Genomic DNA, 19,270 nt, shown 5'->3' with positions numbered 1-19,270 from the left:
GACACAATTAATTTCTTAATCCATCAGTGTGGACATGAATGTATAAACTTCACAGTGGAACAACCATAAAAGCTAGATCGTTCTCCAATTCTCTGAGAGCTTTATGAGAACAATAATTATCTCACAGCCGGCTGTCACTGTGAAAACCATATTTCAGTGTTTTATACTGGTAAAAGATAGTTTATTAAATTGGAAAGACTGGTCAGGGTTAGAATGTCTCACCTGTTTATGTCAAGAAATTAGCAAATATAACAAAATATGTCTGAATTGATCCTGGTAACACAGATGGTTGCTCTGAAGAAGTATTTTCAAAGTGTAAAAAGAGGGATTAAAGTTAATGCTCAGCTTCCAAAGAACATATTCGCACAAATAAAGTCTAAACAACGGATATTTGGATATTTTGTGTTTTGACTGCTTTTGGGAAAATATTTCAGTCAAAATGTTATTTTTGTTTAGCGGAACCTGACCTACTGTGTAGATGTGTGCTTTGTGTTCATTTTTCTACAGCAGTGGTTCCTAGTCTTTTCTGTCATGGCTCTACTTGAAAATCCAAAAAATAAATATATATATTCTATCATTTCTATATAGCGATGCTATCTACTGTATACTGAAGGTGTGTTCGTAGGATAAGTTATAATTGTTAAAAATACTGCGATGTTACAAACAAAATGTCTTCATACCTGCTCACTACTATATTATAGTTTTTTCTATTAACAGTTTATAAAATGGATGTATACTGCATGTAAATGCTTAATAAGGGGTGTTAAAGTAAAGTGTTTACCTCCGACATTGTACCCCAGACAGGAGTTCTGGTCACAGTATCCTGACGGGCCGGCTGGTCCTGTGGCACCTGGATTCCCTGACCTCCCCGGTGTTCCTGGATTACCAGGCCGACCAGGGGGGCCCTGGCTGCCTGTCCGTCCTTCACCTGGCAGGCCTGAGGATGGAGGAAAAATTTGTTTAAAACTTAATACATTAGGTCCATCATCAATAAACATTCAGTAAAACAACTTTGCCAGTGTGACACCTGAAGAGAGGGGATAAAGAAGAGAGGATAGGAAAATAAACTGAAATGTGCCATCCAGGCTACATCCTGTCACTGTAATATCACCTCTTCAATCTCCTCTAAATCCCTCTCTCTGCTGTTGTGACAACATGGCAGAAAAGACGTGATTGTCATTTCTGGATGAGGGAGATGATAGTGAATGTCCTGAGGGCAGGATTGGGAATAACAGTTTTTAGCCAGAGGCTTCTGTTTTCTGTTTACACAAGAAAAAGTACTCCATCAGGACTCACTTCAGCAGTCAGCTGAAATATTAAATCAATAATTTGGGGGGAGTGTCATTTGCCAAGAGCTAAAATTGTCATCCCACAAATATTCCAGAGAAGCATAGGGAAGAGACGGAGATGGAGAGCTTTGCCCAATACATTTCTCTCAGAGAAGATTTCCTTTTTCATATATTGAACTTTTGGAACTTCCGGGCAGTTTTGTCAGCTTGTTCTGTGAGTATTGATCGCACAACAGTAAACAGTAAATCCCAACACTGACATATTTTCATAACCCAAACCCCAAACCTCACACAGGGAAATCAATTCAGCGAATTATACTCACGCTCCAAAACGTCTGCTTGCTTTTCTCAGAGATTTAACGAAGAGTATCGCAGATCCAAAACACGTTGAGTATAAGTACAATTATATTGTTTCAGTATTTGAAACTTTTGGTTTTCAGAGGTAACACAATAAAAAACATTCCTCATATGGAAGCTCCAGTTTGCCACCACAAATAATATATATATATATAATATATAGCACCAAGACTAAAAGAGTGGATTCAGTATGTTTAGCTTATTGAGCATGCTCAGAACTGTGTATAGGTTTGTCAGTATCTTACCTGGAGGTCCGGTTTGTCCTCGTGGTCCCTGACTTCCAACTCCTGGACTTCCTTTCTCTCCCTTCTCTCCAATAAGACCTGAAAACACACAGTTCCAGCACATACACATTAAACTCAAAACCACATCTTATTTTTGCCCTTTTAGATGCATGTACTCAAATACAATTTTTGTATTTCGTGTTTCTTTTACTTTTTTTACTTAGGAAAAATATTTCACCACTTTCTATCCCAAAATGGTGAGAAATGTCCTGGACAATTTTTGCATGGAAGATCAGTCTAATAAAATGTATGATAAACTCACACTTGGCTTTGCGCTGCTGTCCAGTGGTGCAGCTGTTTGAATGACCTAATGGATGCACTCTAATATTAGAAAACCACACAAAGCTGATGATCTGCAGACTTAATTTAATGCTGCTTTTATGACCGCCTTAATCAATTGCATCAGTAAAGAGGAAATAAGCACAGTGGGGCTCAAAAGAACATTACCGCAAATAAATATAATATTCTCTACACTGGCGGCCTCGTCTCGTAATATTTTCTCTACAATGGCCACCAACTGACCCATATAGTCTCTCTATATTCAGGACAATATTGTATGTGGGCTATAAATTGTTTAATCTGTTTAGCCCTATCACAGCTTTGTTCCTCATTCTGGAATCAGCCTTACATGGATCATCTGACTTAATATAACATGTCTACTTTTCTTAAGCCTGCAATACATCTTTAATAATATTTGGCCTACTCTGGTTTCAGTTCAGCCTATAAAACAATAAAGTATGTGTGTATGTGTGTGTGGTGGTTGAAGATTGTAAATGTTATTTGGGAGAATCAAAGTTCTGAACTGCTAAAGGGGAGGGAACCATGCTGGACATTTCCTGACAGCCGCTCTCAGCTTTCCTGAACCTCCGTGTGTGCAGGCTTAGTCGGTATTTGGGTCTTTAGTGTGGGTTGCATGTTTTAGTGATGAAGACTGAGCCTCATAAAGGCTGTTTCTCCACTAAAGACTAGGGGCAGGGGAATGAGCTCATGGATATTGGAGTTACTGCCTTCTGGCCTGGACTGAACCTTGCAGAGCTATGACCCTGACTGTGAGAAAGAGAGCAGGCTAGACCACAAAAAGCAGCAAACAAGCAGACAAGTTGAAGCTCAAACTGTGAAAAATGTTCTGCTCTTTTCACAGTAAAAGCTGCTGTATATTGTTGACAAGGAAAATGTATAATTTACACACAGTAATGCATTTAATTACGACAAATGCCTCACCAGCTGGACATTCTTGTTATACAGAAACATTTATTACAACACAAGAGCTTTAAACATTCACGTCACAATAACAATCTTTGTCCAAAATGAATGTTGCTCAATGAGAGGACACCAACAGGACATTGAGATGGAATCAGCTCCAACGCTGCTTGACCTACAAATTTTGCAACGGACATAAACTTTCATTTTTGTTTTGTTTTATTTTGTCTTTGAAGACAATGAAGTATTAGTAGTTTATCATATTTTTAATTGTCAAGATCTTGGTTTTGGTTTAGTTTGTATCCTGTTTTATTTTGAGGTACCCTGCCCGTTGTGTCATGTTTTGGTTTGACTTCCTGTCTTTGTAGTTTTCCCTCATTTTTTCCGTGATCACATTTGTTGGATTTCTCCCTTACCCTTTCTTCTGTTCGCTTGTGTTTTTTCAGCCTGCCCTACTCACTTTTGGACTCACCTGCCTTGTAACTTTTTTGGGGGACTTTTCTTTATTAAAATCATCGTTGATAATCCTACTGTTCCCTGTGTCTGTCTGCATTTTGGTCCATCCCCTGAGGTCTGTTTGCTATATCGAACCGACCACCACCAGGCAAAAGAGAGGACGATGAATAGACAATGAACTAAGCTGGTATCTTGACAGCTGTGAGTACTAAAAAAAACTTCACTATGATATGTTTAGGTTCATAATGATAACGTGTACAACCTTTTTTTCACCATATGCAGTAGTTCTAAGAGTTTAACAATTAGAGACCCAAATAGACCGCATTTACATTATTTGGGGGGTGGGGGGAACAGGGGATCTTTAAGTTAAGAGAGCAGGTCAAAATATGCCACACAGAAGTGGTATACAACATCTGAAAGCTAGGAAACTGAAGATTAATTTAAGATGCTTCAACATTATTGGGAGAGAATATGATTCCCATGCTCATTCACGTTGCATACGTTGTTGCAGCACTTGTTGGGGTGACACCTTTTGTTACACAGATTTGGTGCTAAATTTAAATTAAAAAAACAACTTAGAAAATGCTAAAAAATTATCAAAAAATCATTTAAAATACCAAATTAAGGTGCCAAGACCTTGGGGTACCCCATAGAAAAATCCATGCTGTGATTCGCAATCAAATTTGGGAGATTTCTGCAAGAACTGAACCTTTGGATTGGATGGGAAACGCCCTTATTCTCATTTAACTTAAGACAGCCATACATTCTCTGAATACCCTAAGTCAGTAGCATGTGGTAGTAAGGTTTAATGAGGCTATGATTATCCTAGAGGTCACAACGGGTAATTTTATACGGTGATGTTTAAAAAAAATTTTTATCTCACTATGTGAAATGGCTACTATGGGGAATAACATCATCACACATGAAAACAATTGGGCTCATTGGATCCAAAAGAGGCTCAATTTTCCAGTCTCTCACTCCACACGTGTTACGCATCATGCCAATACCTGTCTTTACTCACAGACACATCCTTAAACGTTTTCCTCTCTCACCTCTCTCTCCCGGTCGTCCGTTCTGGCCGCTGGTCCCTGGGAAGCCTGGCCTGCCAGCTGGCCCTTGCTCTCCCTGAGGTCCTTGGGGGCCTCTCCTACCTGGCTCTCCGGGGGGTCCAGTTACTGTTCGGACTGACAGCGATGACTGGACGGGGATCTGGTTCAGTATGGAGTTATAGCGAGACAAGTGGCCTGCAGGAGGTAGAGGAGGAGAACATTTTCATTAGGGTAAATTGTACATAATAACATGCTGGTGTTATTGTGTACATATCCCTGATTACTCACTCTGGATGAGTTGCTCACACACTTGCCGTGCGATGGCTCGAACAGCAGCTTGGGATTGTACATCACCCTGAAGAACAAACATGAAGCTCTCATGGTCTGATATTATACAACCACACAGTAGACTGATACCACTTTTCAATTTGAGCAACCACAGTTACATTAGCAGTCAGACCAGTGGTTAATAAATTGGTGGATGGGTGATTTATTGTTTATCTACCCTTATTCCACACTCTGATGCCCCCTTATATTTATATTGGCCCAAACAGCTCACTTATGAAAGCAAGGTATATAAGTATTTAAGTTCTTTGTTTTTATTGAAGTTGATAGCTGGAATAAGTGGCTGTGAAACCTGACGTGAGTCATTTTCATTGGAGATTTAACTTGTTGTATGACAAGCCCTATTTAATATCCATTTAGCTTATAGTGACCTGAAACTAGAGATGGTAATGAGTTGAAAACTTGAAATTATTTTCTAACTGTTGGCCTTAAATTGTATCTAATCCTATCCTTCAAACTTCAGTTTACTTGTTACACAACCCATGAACACCGTTGAATAACCTCTTCTGTGGCACTGGAGGAGCTTTCCAAAGTTTGAAAGAAATAACCCTGATGATGTTATAGTAATGCCATTAGAGATGTGACATTACAATCTTGAGTCGTGGGGTTTGCAAGTGGCCATTTAGGAGGCAAGAGGAGGAGATCTAATGAAAGGTGCTGTAAAGTTGCATTAGGGGAAGTGAAGTATATCCAGCGATTTTGACTCTTGACCCATGCTAGGGAAGTAAAGTCAATATGCTGATTTGATTTTGACATCATTTTAGTTTCCAGTCATTACCCCTTCAAAATAATATTCCATTGAAGAGATATTGATTTTGAGTCGTCTAATTGGCACTAGACCTGTATTGCTTTAGTGTAATGGAGTTGAGACTCTTGATAAGTTTAAAAGACACGAATGCATCTTGAATAAAAAAGGTCTCACAGATAAACTGATGTTTGTAATTAAAGATGTGACCGATTGAAAAAATATATATGAGGAAAAAACGCTTTGCAGCAAATGTTTACCTTCCCCCAATCATATACAACCTTTTAAATCCCTTTGAAATACAACAAGGGTAGATGCACACTAGAAGATACTAACAATATTCTAAACAGCTTCATTTAAACTGGGCAACCACACAAAATGTAGAACATAGAGGAAAAGTTCCTGCCATACCGCAGCGAGGTACAAATGTCCTTAGCAGTTGATCAAATGGGGCACAAACGGGAATTACAGGTTTTATTCAAGTTGCAAGCCTCTCAAGCCTGCGTCGTTGATGACCTGGCTACTGTGTCAGCAGAAATACAGACCCTGCCCAGCTACAAATTTTAACAATGAACACTGATTGGTTTGGTTTGGTTTGCTCTAAACGAGGTTGAGGGAGTAAAAAAGAGAATGAAGTTAAGTTGGTGCAAAAGACAAACAAGAAACATTGAATGTGTTCTTCAAAACAAGGGTGTAAAGTATTAGTGAGTAATAGTCTGACAGTTCCTTTAGCAAAATAACAATATTTCCACTATATAATAGAGCAGTAAAAAATGATTTGCTCTAAACAGTGGTTGAAGTGTGTTAGTGGAATGACTTACTCTTTCTCCCTTATCACCTTTGGTACCAGCAGGACCCTGGAACATAAAAGCAAAGGAGGAGAATAAACATTCGACTGGGATGTGTACTCAGAATTAGTCTCTCCCCCTCCTTTAATGTCCTCATCTCATTACTTCCGATCTCTCTCCTTTTCCTTATTCCTCTTCATCACACACACAAACACATGCACAAACTTTTTCTTCTCTGATCTTACAGCTGGTATGACTAAAAACATTGACATTTGTGTCCAGGTTCTTTTTGTCCGAAAAACAACACACACATAAGCCCCAAAGCATGTGTGCCCACAAACAGAGTGCAATTCTTTGGCTTGGATGGGATTCTTTTCTGCTACTGCCAACACTGTAAAACACACAGATGCATATCTGATCACAACACATACGCACACACAGAAACCTGCCAAGCACATAAAGCCGGTCGATGCATGTCGCATTGTGATCCGGAGGCAAATAAAAGACAACTATTTCCTGGCCACAGAACCATGTGCTGATATGATACATATCAGTTTGATGTTGTTACAGCTTTTGAATAAAAGCTTGTTTATCTTGGGGAAACATATCCTTGACCACCGTCTGACTGGCTGTGTGTTGAGTGGGTTGATGGATAAAGAACGATGAGTACCTATGTGTACAGGTTTGGCATATCATAGAGAATGTGCATTTTATTGCAGATGATAGAAAGCCTGTGCCAACATTTGACACAGCCGCTGAAATGGAGTGCAGGTCTCCACAATAAAAGTGTTCTCCTGGACCTCCTCTGTGCATCTGTCTCGATCTCCTGAGTCTTCCTGGACATATAAATGTCTACTGTCTCATCAGTGTGACATGGGAAAACCAAATCAAACTGTTTGGGAGCCAAAGTAAGGATGAGTGTGAAAAAGGGAGGAAAATCTCTCATACACATCTTATTTATTTGATTATTTTATCAAAACTATCTTCCTATTGTGGACTGTGTATGCAGAATCTGTCCAAAGTACAGAGTCAACGTTTTTCACTCAAAATGTTTTACAGTTCATCCACAAAGGGAAGTTATTTTATGGATTTCCTCTTGTACAGCTCTTCAGTGTGGACTGATAAAACAATCCCAAGAAGACTGTTGCTTTTTTAAGTTGGCTTGCAACCAAGTAAAGCAATATAGAGGAAGAAAAACGTCAGGTGGTTGACTCACTGTTCTTGACAAAGGACCAATTGGCCCCTGATCAGACCTGATAATAAGCTAAAATCAAATGTTTTTTTTCTTCTGTTGATTGATAGATACAGCACAACATTTCCAGATGAATCATGTAATTTCTAAAACAGAACAGTTTGGTATTTCACATTAGATACTTGAACATGAACTCAAGAAATTGCAGAAAGTGCTTTAAGTCTTGCCACTCTGCATCTTTACACTGTTATCATGTCTTGATAACATGGTATAAATCTACTGTCCTTCAGCAAATCTCAAAGTAGTAGGACAGATGTGTCCGCCTCAACAAAACAACTCGGAATGACTCTCACGTCTTAAGGTCAGTTACAACACGATGAAACAAAATGCAAAAAATTCCCTGCTGATTTATATGGCTGCTATTTCAGATAAAAATCACTTGTTTAAGAGGAAAATATAATCTTGCTGCAGAAACCTGGTGAAGGGTTGCAGGGTGCAGAACAACGACTGAATTAGCAATTTAATGTTGAGGTAAATTTTGAAACAAAAAGTTTAAGATGTTTAAGAGATTATTGCTCATTATTGCTTTTTGTCTGGGGTGTGTGTGTCTTCTACGTCTTGAGATGAGGCAGATGTGACCTCTCATCGTTTTTTTTGTATATGTTTTTTTTGTGTGTGTGTGTGTGTGTGTGTGTGTGTGTGTGTGTGTGTGTGTGTGTGTGTGTGTGTGTGTGTGTGTGTGTGTGTGTGTGTGTGTGTGTGTGTGTCAAGGGAGAGAGAGTTTTGGCAAGTGATTTATAGCTCTGCCTCTCTGAGCCAAACTTTGCTTCTGGCCTGCAGAGCTGACCCAAGACTAGATTAGCTGTCATCAACATCACAGTATCATCTGTTTCTGTTAACATTACAAAAAGTTTGGAGCCCAACATCTTCTCCTCTGCATCCTGCTCTGTCACTTACACATCTTTCTTATTCTGTTGCAGGGCTTAATAAACGGACTTACTGTACTTTTATAATCAAAGGTGAACCTTCATAGGTTTTGATTTTCAAAAGATTAATTATTATACGTTTAGTCTGAGGTCAACATTATAAGACTTGCTTTCTGATATTCTAAATAGATAAGCATTATTAGTAATACCAATATCTGACTAAATGATACATGTGTTATCATGAGGACTGTGTTCAATAAAACCATGCTGTTTTCATTCAAGATTAAGATCAGAAAAACAGGACAAATGGAGAAGAATAAACAATCTGCGTGAGCCCCGTGTCAGCGTTGGAATTGAACCACAATGTTATTCATATTTAAACAAATCTGTGACTTTGTGATTCAGCTTTGATTATTGTTCTCCTGTAAATTTAGGGGGACATGTTCAAATTCAGTATTTTGACGCTTTAAGGTTTTTCTCACATCAATCTTAATAAAATAAAACAATAGTTTCCACTCACAGGAAGTCCTTGATCTCCTTGGGACCCTGCTGATCCACCAGGACCTGGAGCTCCTGGTGCTCCTGGTACTCCCTGAGAGAAAGACAGGCAGTAAAAGAAAGAGATGGAGAAGAAGAAAGGTGACAGAAAGCATAAGTTTCAGTCAGGCCCAGGTATCAGACAAAAAGATGCTGAGAATAATAAGAAAATAGACACTTACAACAGGTCCAGAAGGCCCTTGTCGTCCCTGTGGTCCATTATTACCCGGCAGACCCTGAGAAACGCAGATAAAAACGCTCAGTATATTAAATATTAGATGCACTTTCATAAATGTAGGTTGAACTTTGTTTTGCACAAGCCCTTTCTAAATGGCCTGCAAGTTTCAAGACTAAACCGACATTAAGACAGTTATCCATTCAGTTATACATCGGTTGGTGTCCAAACTCCAGGTCTGCCAACGAATGCCTCCAATCAAACATTTATATTTGGTTTTACTTTTAGACAGTTTGTAGAAAATACAGGTGCATTCTTCGTGACTGTTGGCTTTTTCACATTAAGACTTTGGAGTTTTTCACAAAGAAAAAGAGTATTATAGTTTCCTCAAGGTGTTTAAAACCATCTCCACCATTTAATGTCTTCCCCATGATGCTGTGGTTTGAGGAGAACACGTGACTATGAAACTGGAGCTTTAACTTAAGAAGCACATTCATACCGACTGCATGACAATTCTGTATTTTGTCTGGTTTTCTTAAGGTATGCCATATAATAACATGGTATATTATGACATGATGATGGCTTTGATCTATCTTAAGATTTATAGGCCATTTAAACTGAACAAATTTAGTGTTATTAAAACACATTTTCAGATTGTCCTGGAAAACAGCTTAACCTGAGGTTCAGTTAATCCTTTGATTTTAGCTTGGATGTCTGAAGTTACTTTGTGGTCATACATTCAGGCTGATGCCCTTTCAACATGGACACACTCCTTATATGATATCCAGTTGAACCTCTGTAAGGTTAAACATAATACAATCTTAATCTATTTAATTATAACATGTGCATGAGCTTCTCTGAGAAGCTGTGACATCAGAAAATTCCTCTGTGAGAGTCACTCTGGTGTCACACAGTAAACACTCGCCCAGTTAAAACTCACTAATGGGACTCTGGAGGAGGCCTTGGCTCCTCCCAATATCCAAGTCTCACAATGTCTCTCCAATTACTTTGAAATCATTTTAAATTGAGCAGAAGCGCATCTGGACAAAAAGAGTCATCAATTCAAAAGGTTACATACTCTGAAGCAAAGAAACATTACTTGAGACATTGGGATAGAGTCAGTCTGGTGTTAAACTATACACCTTCCCATCACTGGCTATAACTTTTTCTTTTTGTTAGTATTCATATAAAAAAATTCAGCTTCCTGCCTTCTCAGGAAGTCATGTTCAAGCAAATGTATAATTTCTCTGATATTCAAAGATTACAAAGCTGTAACAGGTTTCATTTTATTTGCATACTGAAAAACCCACCAACAAAGGGCAGGTTCTTTCTGTGTTAACAATTCAATATTATGAAACAGATTGAACTTTTAATTTGTATTAAGATTTAGTTGCGAAGTGCTCTGAGATAAATTTAGACGCCCAAGTAAAATTTTGATAAGAACTGAACTCTCTCAGTGTTGGATAATGAACAGGTCATGAGTTTATCTTAAATAATAAAGTTGTGAGTTATGACAGGAGTGAGGAGGCATGTTTTTTATGCGCCTGTACTCAGTTTGGTCCCGGGTTGAAAAAGCCTCAAGATTTATAGCTTTCCGTTATCCATTTCACTGTGATATAGACAAATAAAGTACCCAGGAGACACTTACTGTTGTTTCAACTGATCTAACTGGCTGCTGCAGTGAAGTCTTTGCCAGACTTCTTTTGGCTTTTATACACCTCACAAAAGTTTAGCACAGTGTTTATACCCAGTGGACTAGTGTGAAACTGGTCAATAAAGGGCTACCTGCTTTCCCCGATCTGCTTTGTACACATTGGATGTCAGAGACTAGGTAGCAATTAATTTGTTCTTCAAAAGCTGATTCTTATTTCTAATTATTGTTCAGAGCTTTCTATATCGCTGTCAAAAAAATAGTGATAAAATAAATGGCTGTTGATGACCTCTTGTGGATTGATTCTTATCAGTATTCATTGCGTCCCCTTCCCTACCGCTTTCAATTCATCTACTGAAAGAAAACATTTAGAGAGAATTCAGCCTGAGCATGCTACTGGAAACATCAGAGTGTGATGCTGCAGTTATTCTGCAACAATAGAAATACAACCAATAGAAATGTATTATGAAAACCAAATCATAATTATCTCTTTGTGGCATTACAAACACACCGATGGTGTAATTCTTTGCTAAAAGTGTCTACAACAATCACAAATATAAAATACACAATAGATATGTAGCATCTTGATGAAATATGGATTTGGGAAGCCTGTCATAATCAATGCCACAAAGAGACAAAGAGAGTATCTCTCCAAATATAAAGCATCTAAAGTTGCTCCTTGATAAGTAAATTTCACATGATTACACTCAATATTTAAATATTAAACATGTACTGTATTGTATGAGTGTAGGTGTTTTGAATAGACAGTTCAGAGTAGGGTGGTTCTTCTAAAAGATTGGGCTTTTCATAATTGTTCCATAAAATAATCAAGTTGTAAATATTTATATATTAATATTCTTGAATATTGTATATGTTGTAACTTATTTGATCAAAGAGTTTACTTTAGCAATCTAATGCAGTGCTCTTTAAAAATCTCTAGTATACATAAAAGGAACTATATATGAATGTCATCATATGATTAGTTCATTATTCAGGTTTTTGGCACTAAATGCATATGTGTTATAGACAATGGAAGACAACAACTGGTGGCTAGTTTAGCAACATCCTTGAGCCAAATTGAGACACACACTTCCATACTAATACATTTGTTTGTAAAAGAAGGTAATATTCAGATATCATTTCATATCATCAAAACTGCAATGCTTCGCAAGTGATGTCTACAGACAAAACCTAGCCCCATTTGTCTGCAGGCTATAGTCAGTTAACCTAGTAAGCAAATATTCAGAAATCTGCAGCACACTGCTGCTTACAAGAAAAGTAATAATCAATGCTTTTTTTAATGGTTGTTATTGGCAAACCTAAAACCAATTGTAAGTAAATGGCCCTATAGTATGATTTAGTGTCATCTAGGTTGAAGATTGCAACCTACTGCATACCCCTCCGTTCAATCCTCCGTTTCCAAAACTATGATAACATGAGCAGCTGAGTTCAAAACCGAGGTAATGCCGTGGTTTCTTTCAAGACTGTTCGGCTACCTTTCTTTAGGAGCAATAAACTCAGACGGCGGTTGGAAGAACCACGGTTTTGCACTCGGAGGCTAATGTTACTGCAGTTTTACACTCATGTCGGAAAAGTACAATGCCCTTCATGTAACCAAAAACATGCAAAGTTCTTTAGAGCCCATGCTTGGTTTGGTCGTTCTGTGCTTTTGCAGAATCCGGTTGTGCAACGTGGCGGACTCTGTGTAGAGGACACGCTCTCTTTCTAGATATAAAGAACTCATTCTACGCAAATTAAAATTCAGGTGATTAGACATAATACATAATACAAAAATAGTTATGAATATCATATTACATTTTAGCAAATATATCAACCTAAATCCTAAACACTGGTCCTTTAATACTTTTCTTGCTGAAAGTTCATGATCTCGAAACCTATCTGGCATCAGGAAAAGAAACTCCAGTTGACAAACACAAAGGGGATGACTGTCTGGACCTCCATCAGCCAACAAAGAGACAGCTGATGGATTATGTGTAGAGTCTTTCACCTCGCCAGGAGCGAAGCCAGAACAAAACTTTTTCTGTTATCATATTACGTATTTGGATAAAACCTCTTCTTTATGCTTGCTAACACATTACGCTCTGACTGCGTTACTGTTTTGGTATTTACAGCCCAGTTGGGTATTATAAGGCCTGATTCCTCTGTCAACCACAGTTACTATATTTTTACTTCAACTGGGATAAGAATTGAAAATTCAGATACTATACAGAGCTGAAAAAGTACCACAACTTGACACAACTTGAAAAACAATGTTGTGTATCCTAAGCAAATCTTTTTTTTTAGATCTTTGTGATTGCTCTTTTTTTGACTGAATATAAAAAATATAAAAACTCTATGTTGTCATGTATTGCTATAACTACATGCCTTTTCTTAAAACCATATCCAAATGTAATTTTGCCACAGGATTTTGTTTTTATACCCCATTTAACTCAAAACTAAATAAAAAGACCTATATTATCAACATCGCTCTATAGTATATAGAGACTTAGACAATATAAGTAATTTCCGCAGTAGAGTAGATATATGCATCACTATACTATATCTTATATCTCCAAGAACCACACTGTGTAACAGTAACCAATAGAGGCAATGTCAGTGTTTTGTCTTACCCTTGTTCCTGGGGGGCCGTCTCTACCAGGGGGGCCCGAGCTTCCAGGAACACCCTAAACAAAACACAAACAAGCAGGTTTGAATTACTTTCATAATACTGACTTTGCTTCAGATACAATTCAGCATAACACTGGACATTTAGTGACAATATAAAACTAAGAAAAGTAGCTTTCAACTGCAAAGTTAAAGTTTTTGTGATAGCAATTAAAAATACATGTACGCTTTTCCTTTGGATCAGAACATTACTGTTTATACCCTGTCATCTTTACAAGGCATTTCATCTGCTAAATTCCATAGAGCATAACAAGGACTGACTTTAAATGCACATACTGAACCAAAGCTCAAAACAGATAAGGTTTGCTGACTTGCTCAACGATGCTTTGACAGCAGGGCTCATAAATGTGATTTGTGGATAACCAGCTTCTAACCCTCTGGGTACAGGATGGTCTCTATATCATCAGGCCACCCCGCTGCTTCATCTCCTGCTCCATTTCCCCTTCATCCACCTCTCTGCAGGTCAATGCACGCAGCCGATTCCGAAATACAGTCATGGATTAGGTGTTCAGGTGATTTATCACTGCACTTCGGTATTAGTGGAGTGGAGCTCATAAAGCAGGACAGTTAACAGTGTAAAAGGTCCTACAAATTACAGGCCAGGGACACAGAGGACAGGCCTCTTATGATTAATGATGCGCCGTTGTTTAGATGTTGGCTGATGTACATTCTCCCAATACATCTGCAATAATGTTTCTCTGCCACTTTCACACATGTATCTACAAACATCAACACACACAGAGCAGTGAAGTAAGGCAGTAAAACAACTTGAATTTTGAAGAATTTTATAGAAATCTACGTTTGTAAACAAAGAATAATCTTTTTTTTTTTACTTGATTTAGAAACTACATGAAACAAGTTAATATGCACAGAAACTCCCCACTGAAAGATGTTTCCCTTGTTTTGAGAAAATGCAAACATTAAATAATCTATTATACACTAAAATGACTTGATGAAAAGGATAAGAAGGTTTTTGGGTTACACTTTTTAACCCCTACAACCCACTACTTAGCATTTAAAGGCAGTACACAAACAATCATTAAATATTGACAGTATACCACACTATAATGTAGTAATAGGCAGATGTAAAAGCATTTTTATTTATTAATGCAATTGTCAACTTTAACTTTTCCTGCTCTTAAAGCATCCTTAACTTGTATAAATAGATGATGATAAGTTGTTATTGATACGAACTATTAAGTATTTATCACTAACAGTTAATAGCTGCTTTATAAAGTAAAACACTGCAAGATTTATTAATGTATGTTATTATATTTCATTCATTATTGCAGATACATTATGTTATCAATAACTCATAATGACTCATAAGGAGTTAAAATTGTTGATGAAAACATTAACACACATTTTATGAATACGTTTTTGTGTGCGGCTTACAAATGCTAAATGAGCAGGTTAAAATAAATTGCAATTGGCATGCCAGGATGAAGGAACACAAACACACGAACACACACCTATCAGATCCTCACGGACAGGACTTAAGAACAAAATGAGCAACGAGGCCAAAGGACTAAACGATCAGTATCCAAGTGATTTTGATTCAACACATCAGCTTTGGGATTGACACACACACACACACACACACACACACACACACACACACACACACACACACACACACACACACACACACACACACACACACACACACACACACACACACACATACACACACTAACAGACACAGCTATGAGTCTGTTAGTGTCCAACAGCTTACGTGTAAGATGGGGGGCTAAACTGGGTCAATAATTTAAACAGGGTCTCCTTCTAGGTCACACAATCTATATTCCTTTCAGATGAAACTAAAATGATTACATGGTTAGGCATACATAAAGGCACACTAATAAACAGAATGAAAATGATTGAGATGACAGAGATCGACACACACATCAACACAAACACACATTCTTTGCTATTCATTGCAGCTGCATATTTAACCGTCAAATTGAAACAGAGGCGGAGGGGACGCTGATGACAAGGTTACATTGTATTTACTGCAGCGAGAGAGAGAGAGAGAGCGAGGGAGCGAGAGAGAAAGAGAGAGAGAGAGAAAGAGAGAGCTGAAGAGAGGGAGAAAGAGGGTAAGGGAAAGAAAGAGCGAGAGAGGTAATTGATGTTTTAGAGTTGTGATATTCTCTGTGGTCCCTCGTATATTACAACAGGGCCCTGGAAGCTACAATTCCCCCACTGAGCACACACACACACACACACACACACACACATTCATATTCCTCTCTCTGACAAAACACATTATTACTCAGTAACATAGTGCGGCACGGGGCAGCACTGCCAGCTTTTATTAATAGGACTATGCAGGCGGAGAGAGAGAGAGCGAGATAGTGCTGCATCAAGAAGTGTTGCAGTTCTCTGTGAGCTGGTTCAGTGACTAGTTGTTCTCTCCTCATGAAAATTGTTATAATTCCTTTCTTACAAAATCTGTGAAAATTAAACAGGTGTGGTAAAAATTCTCAAACTATAAATATGACTTCCAATCAGCGACTGAATTCTAGTCTCATCAACTAACAAATCTCTCAACAAAAGAGACTGATTCAAGCCGTTTCATGAGCCAGTCTACAGAACAGTAATTCAAAATGGATAAAAACCCAGAGAGAACAATCTAACATCACCAGGAACATGATCATCAGTATCAGCATAACAACAAATTGTCTTTACAGCTGCCTCTGTTTGTTTATCTGCATCAGTGCTGAAATAAACACCTTTCCAAAACATTTTATTTAGCTTTGTATAATCAAGACCCTATTAACACAAACTTTCTAAATCATTTAAGTAGTGAATCAGCATTACTACAATACAAAGCCACTACTCTAAAACATTGATAAAGATTCCCGGCAGAGGATGACCACAATCTTAAAGTACAGTATGAAATGTGTGTGTAATTGTGTGTGTGTGTGTCTGCAGTGCGCTCTGAAGGCAAATCGATGTATCAGTTCGACATGACCTGTGATCGGCTGATGGAAGCAGCGACTGTAACAAGTTGTGCTCTGGTGTGGAAAGAAAATAATAGTGCTCCATGTAGGAGCTGTCTCTCAAAATCAAAACTTTTGCACTGTCAGCTCCACATGGAGAGCTTAATTGCAGCTAAATCTGCTTGTAATGAATTTAGTTCATCCACTCGTCTGAAATTTGTTATCCCTATACAGATCAGTGTTGTAGAAACTTATCCCAGGATAAAGTGGCTAGTAGGCATTTAAAAAAAAAAAGGTTGTCCATTCACCAGAGGGCATATAAAGACATAAAACAGCAAACAAAAAGATCATGACCTTCTAACTATGAGTGACGGTGGTAACCTTTGACATGAACATTGGCAACTTAATGAGCACATTTGAAATTTTCTAATAATATACTGTATATTGATGTTCGAAAATCCATCACAGGAAAACCTCGAGCCAAGTCAGTCTGGTTAACACTTCAGCTCCGTGACATCCTCCAGTGAATCTGGGCTGATAATGGAATCCACCATCTTATTCAATTTATTGTGATCCTCAGACAACACAGCAATGGACAACACTAACTGATGCACCTAGATAAATACTGTGTCTGAAAAGTGCTCCTGCTCACTTCTCAAAGCAAAAGTATTTGCAGGACAGACCTGCACCAAATAGTGCTGCATCAGGATCTAGTGTGACTGTGATGGAACTGATAGAGCTTCTAGGGATGTTGGCTCCAGCATTCTCCACTTTCAAACAAGAACAAGAAATCACCTAAAGTACATTCAGCAAAATAAATGTCATGTGACATCTACTGTACAAGAATGACAAGAAAGTAGTCTGCTTTGTGGCACGATATCTGTTTTTGTACACTTGATTTAAATTCTGAAGGACATTTTGATGTTAAAAATGTGGTGATAATGAGGTGAAGCCAAGACAGTAAAAGTGATTGAGAAGAATTAGGAAGATTATCTGGCAGGCAGGATTCTGCTACATAATAAGCCAAGGTTTATACAACTTGTGCTGTTAAAAGGTGAAGACAGCCATATGAGATACGTTGCAAGATATATCCCCTATAAGCCCAACCTACTATTATATATCACTATAATGGATATTAACAAAAACTGTTGCCTGAGTAAGCCCAATAATAGAAACGGAATGGTGCTGTGTTATCATTTCCCTGTAAACTGCTATATATTTTTTTACATCATGAAAATGTATTATGTTACCTTAATGATGCCTTTGATATTTAACTCACCAATATAGTGGGAATGAAGTAGCACAGACTCAAACCCCGAAACTCTGGATCAACTGGAAGGCTCAACACTCCCATGGTACAATCTCACAATGATTTCACCCAATTAGCTTGATTAAATCCATTCTCAGGTCAGTGTGAGTGTGTGTGTGTGTGTGTGTGTGTGTGTGTGTGTGTGTGTGTGTGTGTGTGTGTGTGTGTGTGTGTGTGTGTGTGTGTGTGTGTGTGTGTGTGTGTGTGTGTGTGTATGGACTAGCCCTAATGTAAGGTGAGACAATTTACAAAAATGTATATTGGTACGTCGAGTTTGGTGACCTTACATAATTCCAGCACAGCTTTACCCAACTTCAACCTGAACAGGTTTCTAATGAAGCAGAACAACTAACAGCTGTGAAGGCCTTTGAAAAGTATGAGGCAAACCAAACCCACTGTAGCAGCAACACATTCCCTTTGCAATGTGTGAAGAAATATATTTTTACAGGAATTTATGAAAATAAAAAAAGACACATAAATGACAGAATCTTCATTGAACAATTTAGGTTTTTCCTCGTCAGAGTTACTGAAACATTGATTCTGTCCTTGGTCATGTTCAGGGCTCCCAGTAGAACTCCATTAAATTAATTCAGTATTACCTCTGATTGGTTCACTGCCCAATAATAGAGACGCTGTTAATGATTATTCCCATCTTGATGATTCCATTAGGCAGCTCTGTGTCTGTGACGACGTGCACGTGTCAGCAACAAAACAGTCCCTCGCACACACACACACACACACACACACACACACACACACACACACACACACACACACACACACACACACACACACACACAGGTAAGTGCACGGGCACGCACACATACATAGACACACAGTGCAGCTTGAACCTTCATATCCCCCTCATATCTCTCTAACTCTCCTGGTCTTAAATTCTTTCACAAAACTGGATAACAAATCCAAACTGTTGTTAGTTAATACAGACATTATGCTTTAAAGTTTATAGCTGCATGTAATTAAGTTTTGATTAAGATGAATGTATAACTTTTTTGTGGCCCTTTACTTTTAACAAAACAAGAATAACCCAGTGTTGTGGATGCTGTGTAATCATTTCAAGTTTTTTTTATGCGTATATTTTCAAAAAGGCAGTAACAAAGCCAAATTGCAGCACAACATATCTGGTTTTGAATAGCCTATTACTTTGTGGAATCTTTTTTATTATATAAAAATGTATTATGCCATAAAATGCAGTATTTCCGTGAAAACATGTTGCACCTGCACAACTTAACATTTGTACACTTAAGGTTTGTTCACCTCAAAAGTTATTCCACATGAAAAAGCCTTTGGAGCAACAGTTACTTGGCTTAATAATTTAC

General features: G+C 38.1%; 1 protein-coding gene across 1 annotated transcript in view; it reads right to left on the bottom strand.

Moving 5' to 3' along the window:
• The window catches only part of col14a1a (collagen, type XIV, alpha 1a), a 115,546-nt gene that overhangs the window by 3,944 nt on the left and 92,332 nt on the right, over nucleotides 1-19,270 (bottom strand). Inside the window, exons 40-47 of the mRNA XM_054621031.1 lie at nucleotides 13,625-13,678; nucleotides 9,351-9,404; nucleotides 9,152-9,223; nucleotides 6,547-6,582; nucleotides 4,924-4,990; nucleotides 4,639-4,830; nucleotides 1,892-1,969; nucleotides 782-937 (exon numbers count right to left, since the gene is read on the bottom strand). Coding sequence (XP_054477006.1) covers nucleotides 782-937; nucleotides 1,892-1,969; nucleotides 4,639-4,830; nucleotides 4,924-4,990; nucleotides 6,547-6,582; nucleotides 9,152-9,223; nucleotides 9,351-9,404; nucleotides 13,625-13,678 — 709 coding nt within the window. The remainder of the gene's footprint in view (nucleotides 1-781; nucleotides 938-1,891; nucleotides 1,970-4,638; nucleotides 4,831-4,923; nucleotides 4,991-6,546; nucleotides 6,583-9,151; nucleotides 9,224-9,350; nucleotides 9,405-13,624; nucleotides 13,679-19,270) is intronic.

Source organism: Anoplopoma fimbria, chromosome 20 (assembly GCF_027596085.1).
Source record: "Anoplopoma fimbria isolate UVic2021 breed Golden Eagle Sablefish chromosome 20, Afim_UVic_2022, whole genome shotgun sequence".
NCBI lineage: Eukaryota > Metazoa > Chordata > Actinopteri > Perciformes > Anoplopomatidae > Anoplopoma > Anoplopoma fimbria.
This window is presented reverse-complemented; position numbering and strand designations above follow the sequence as displayed.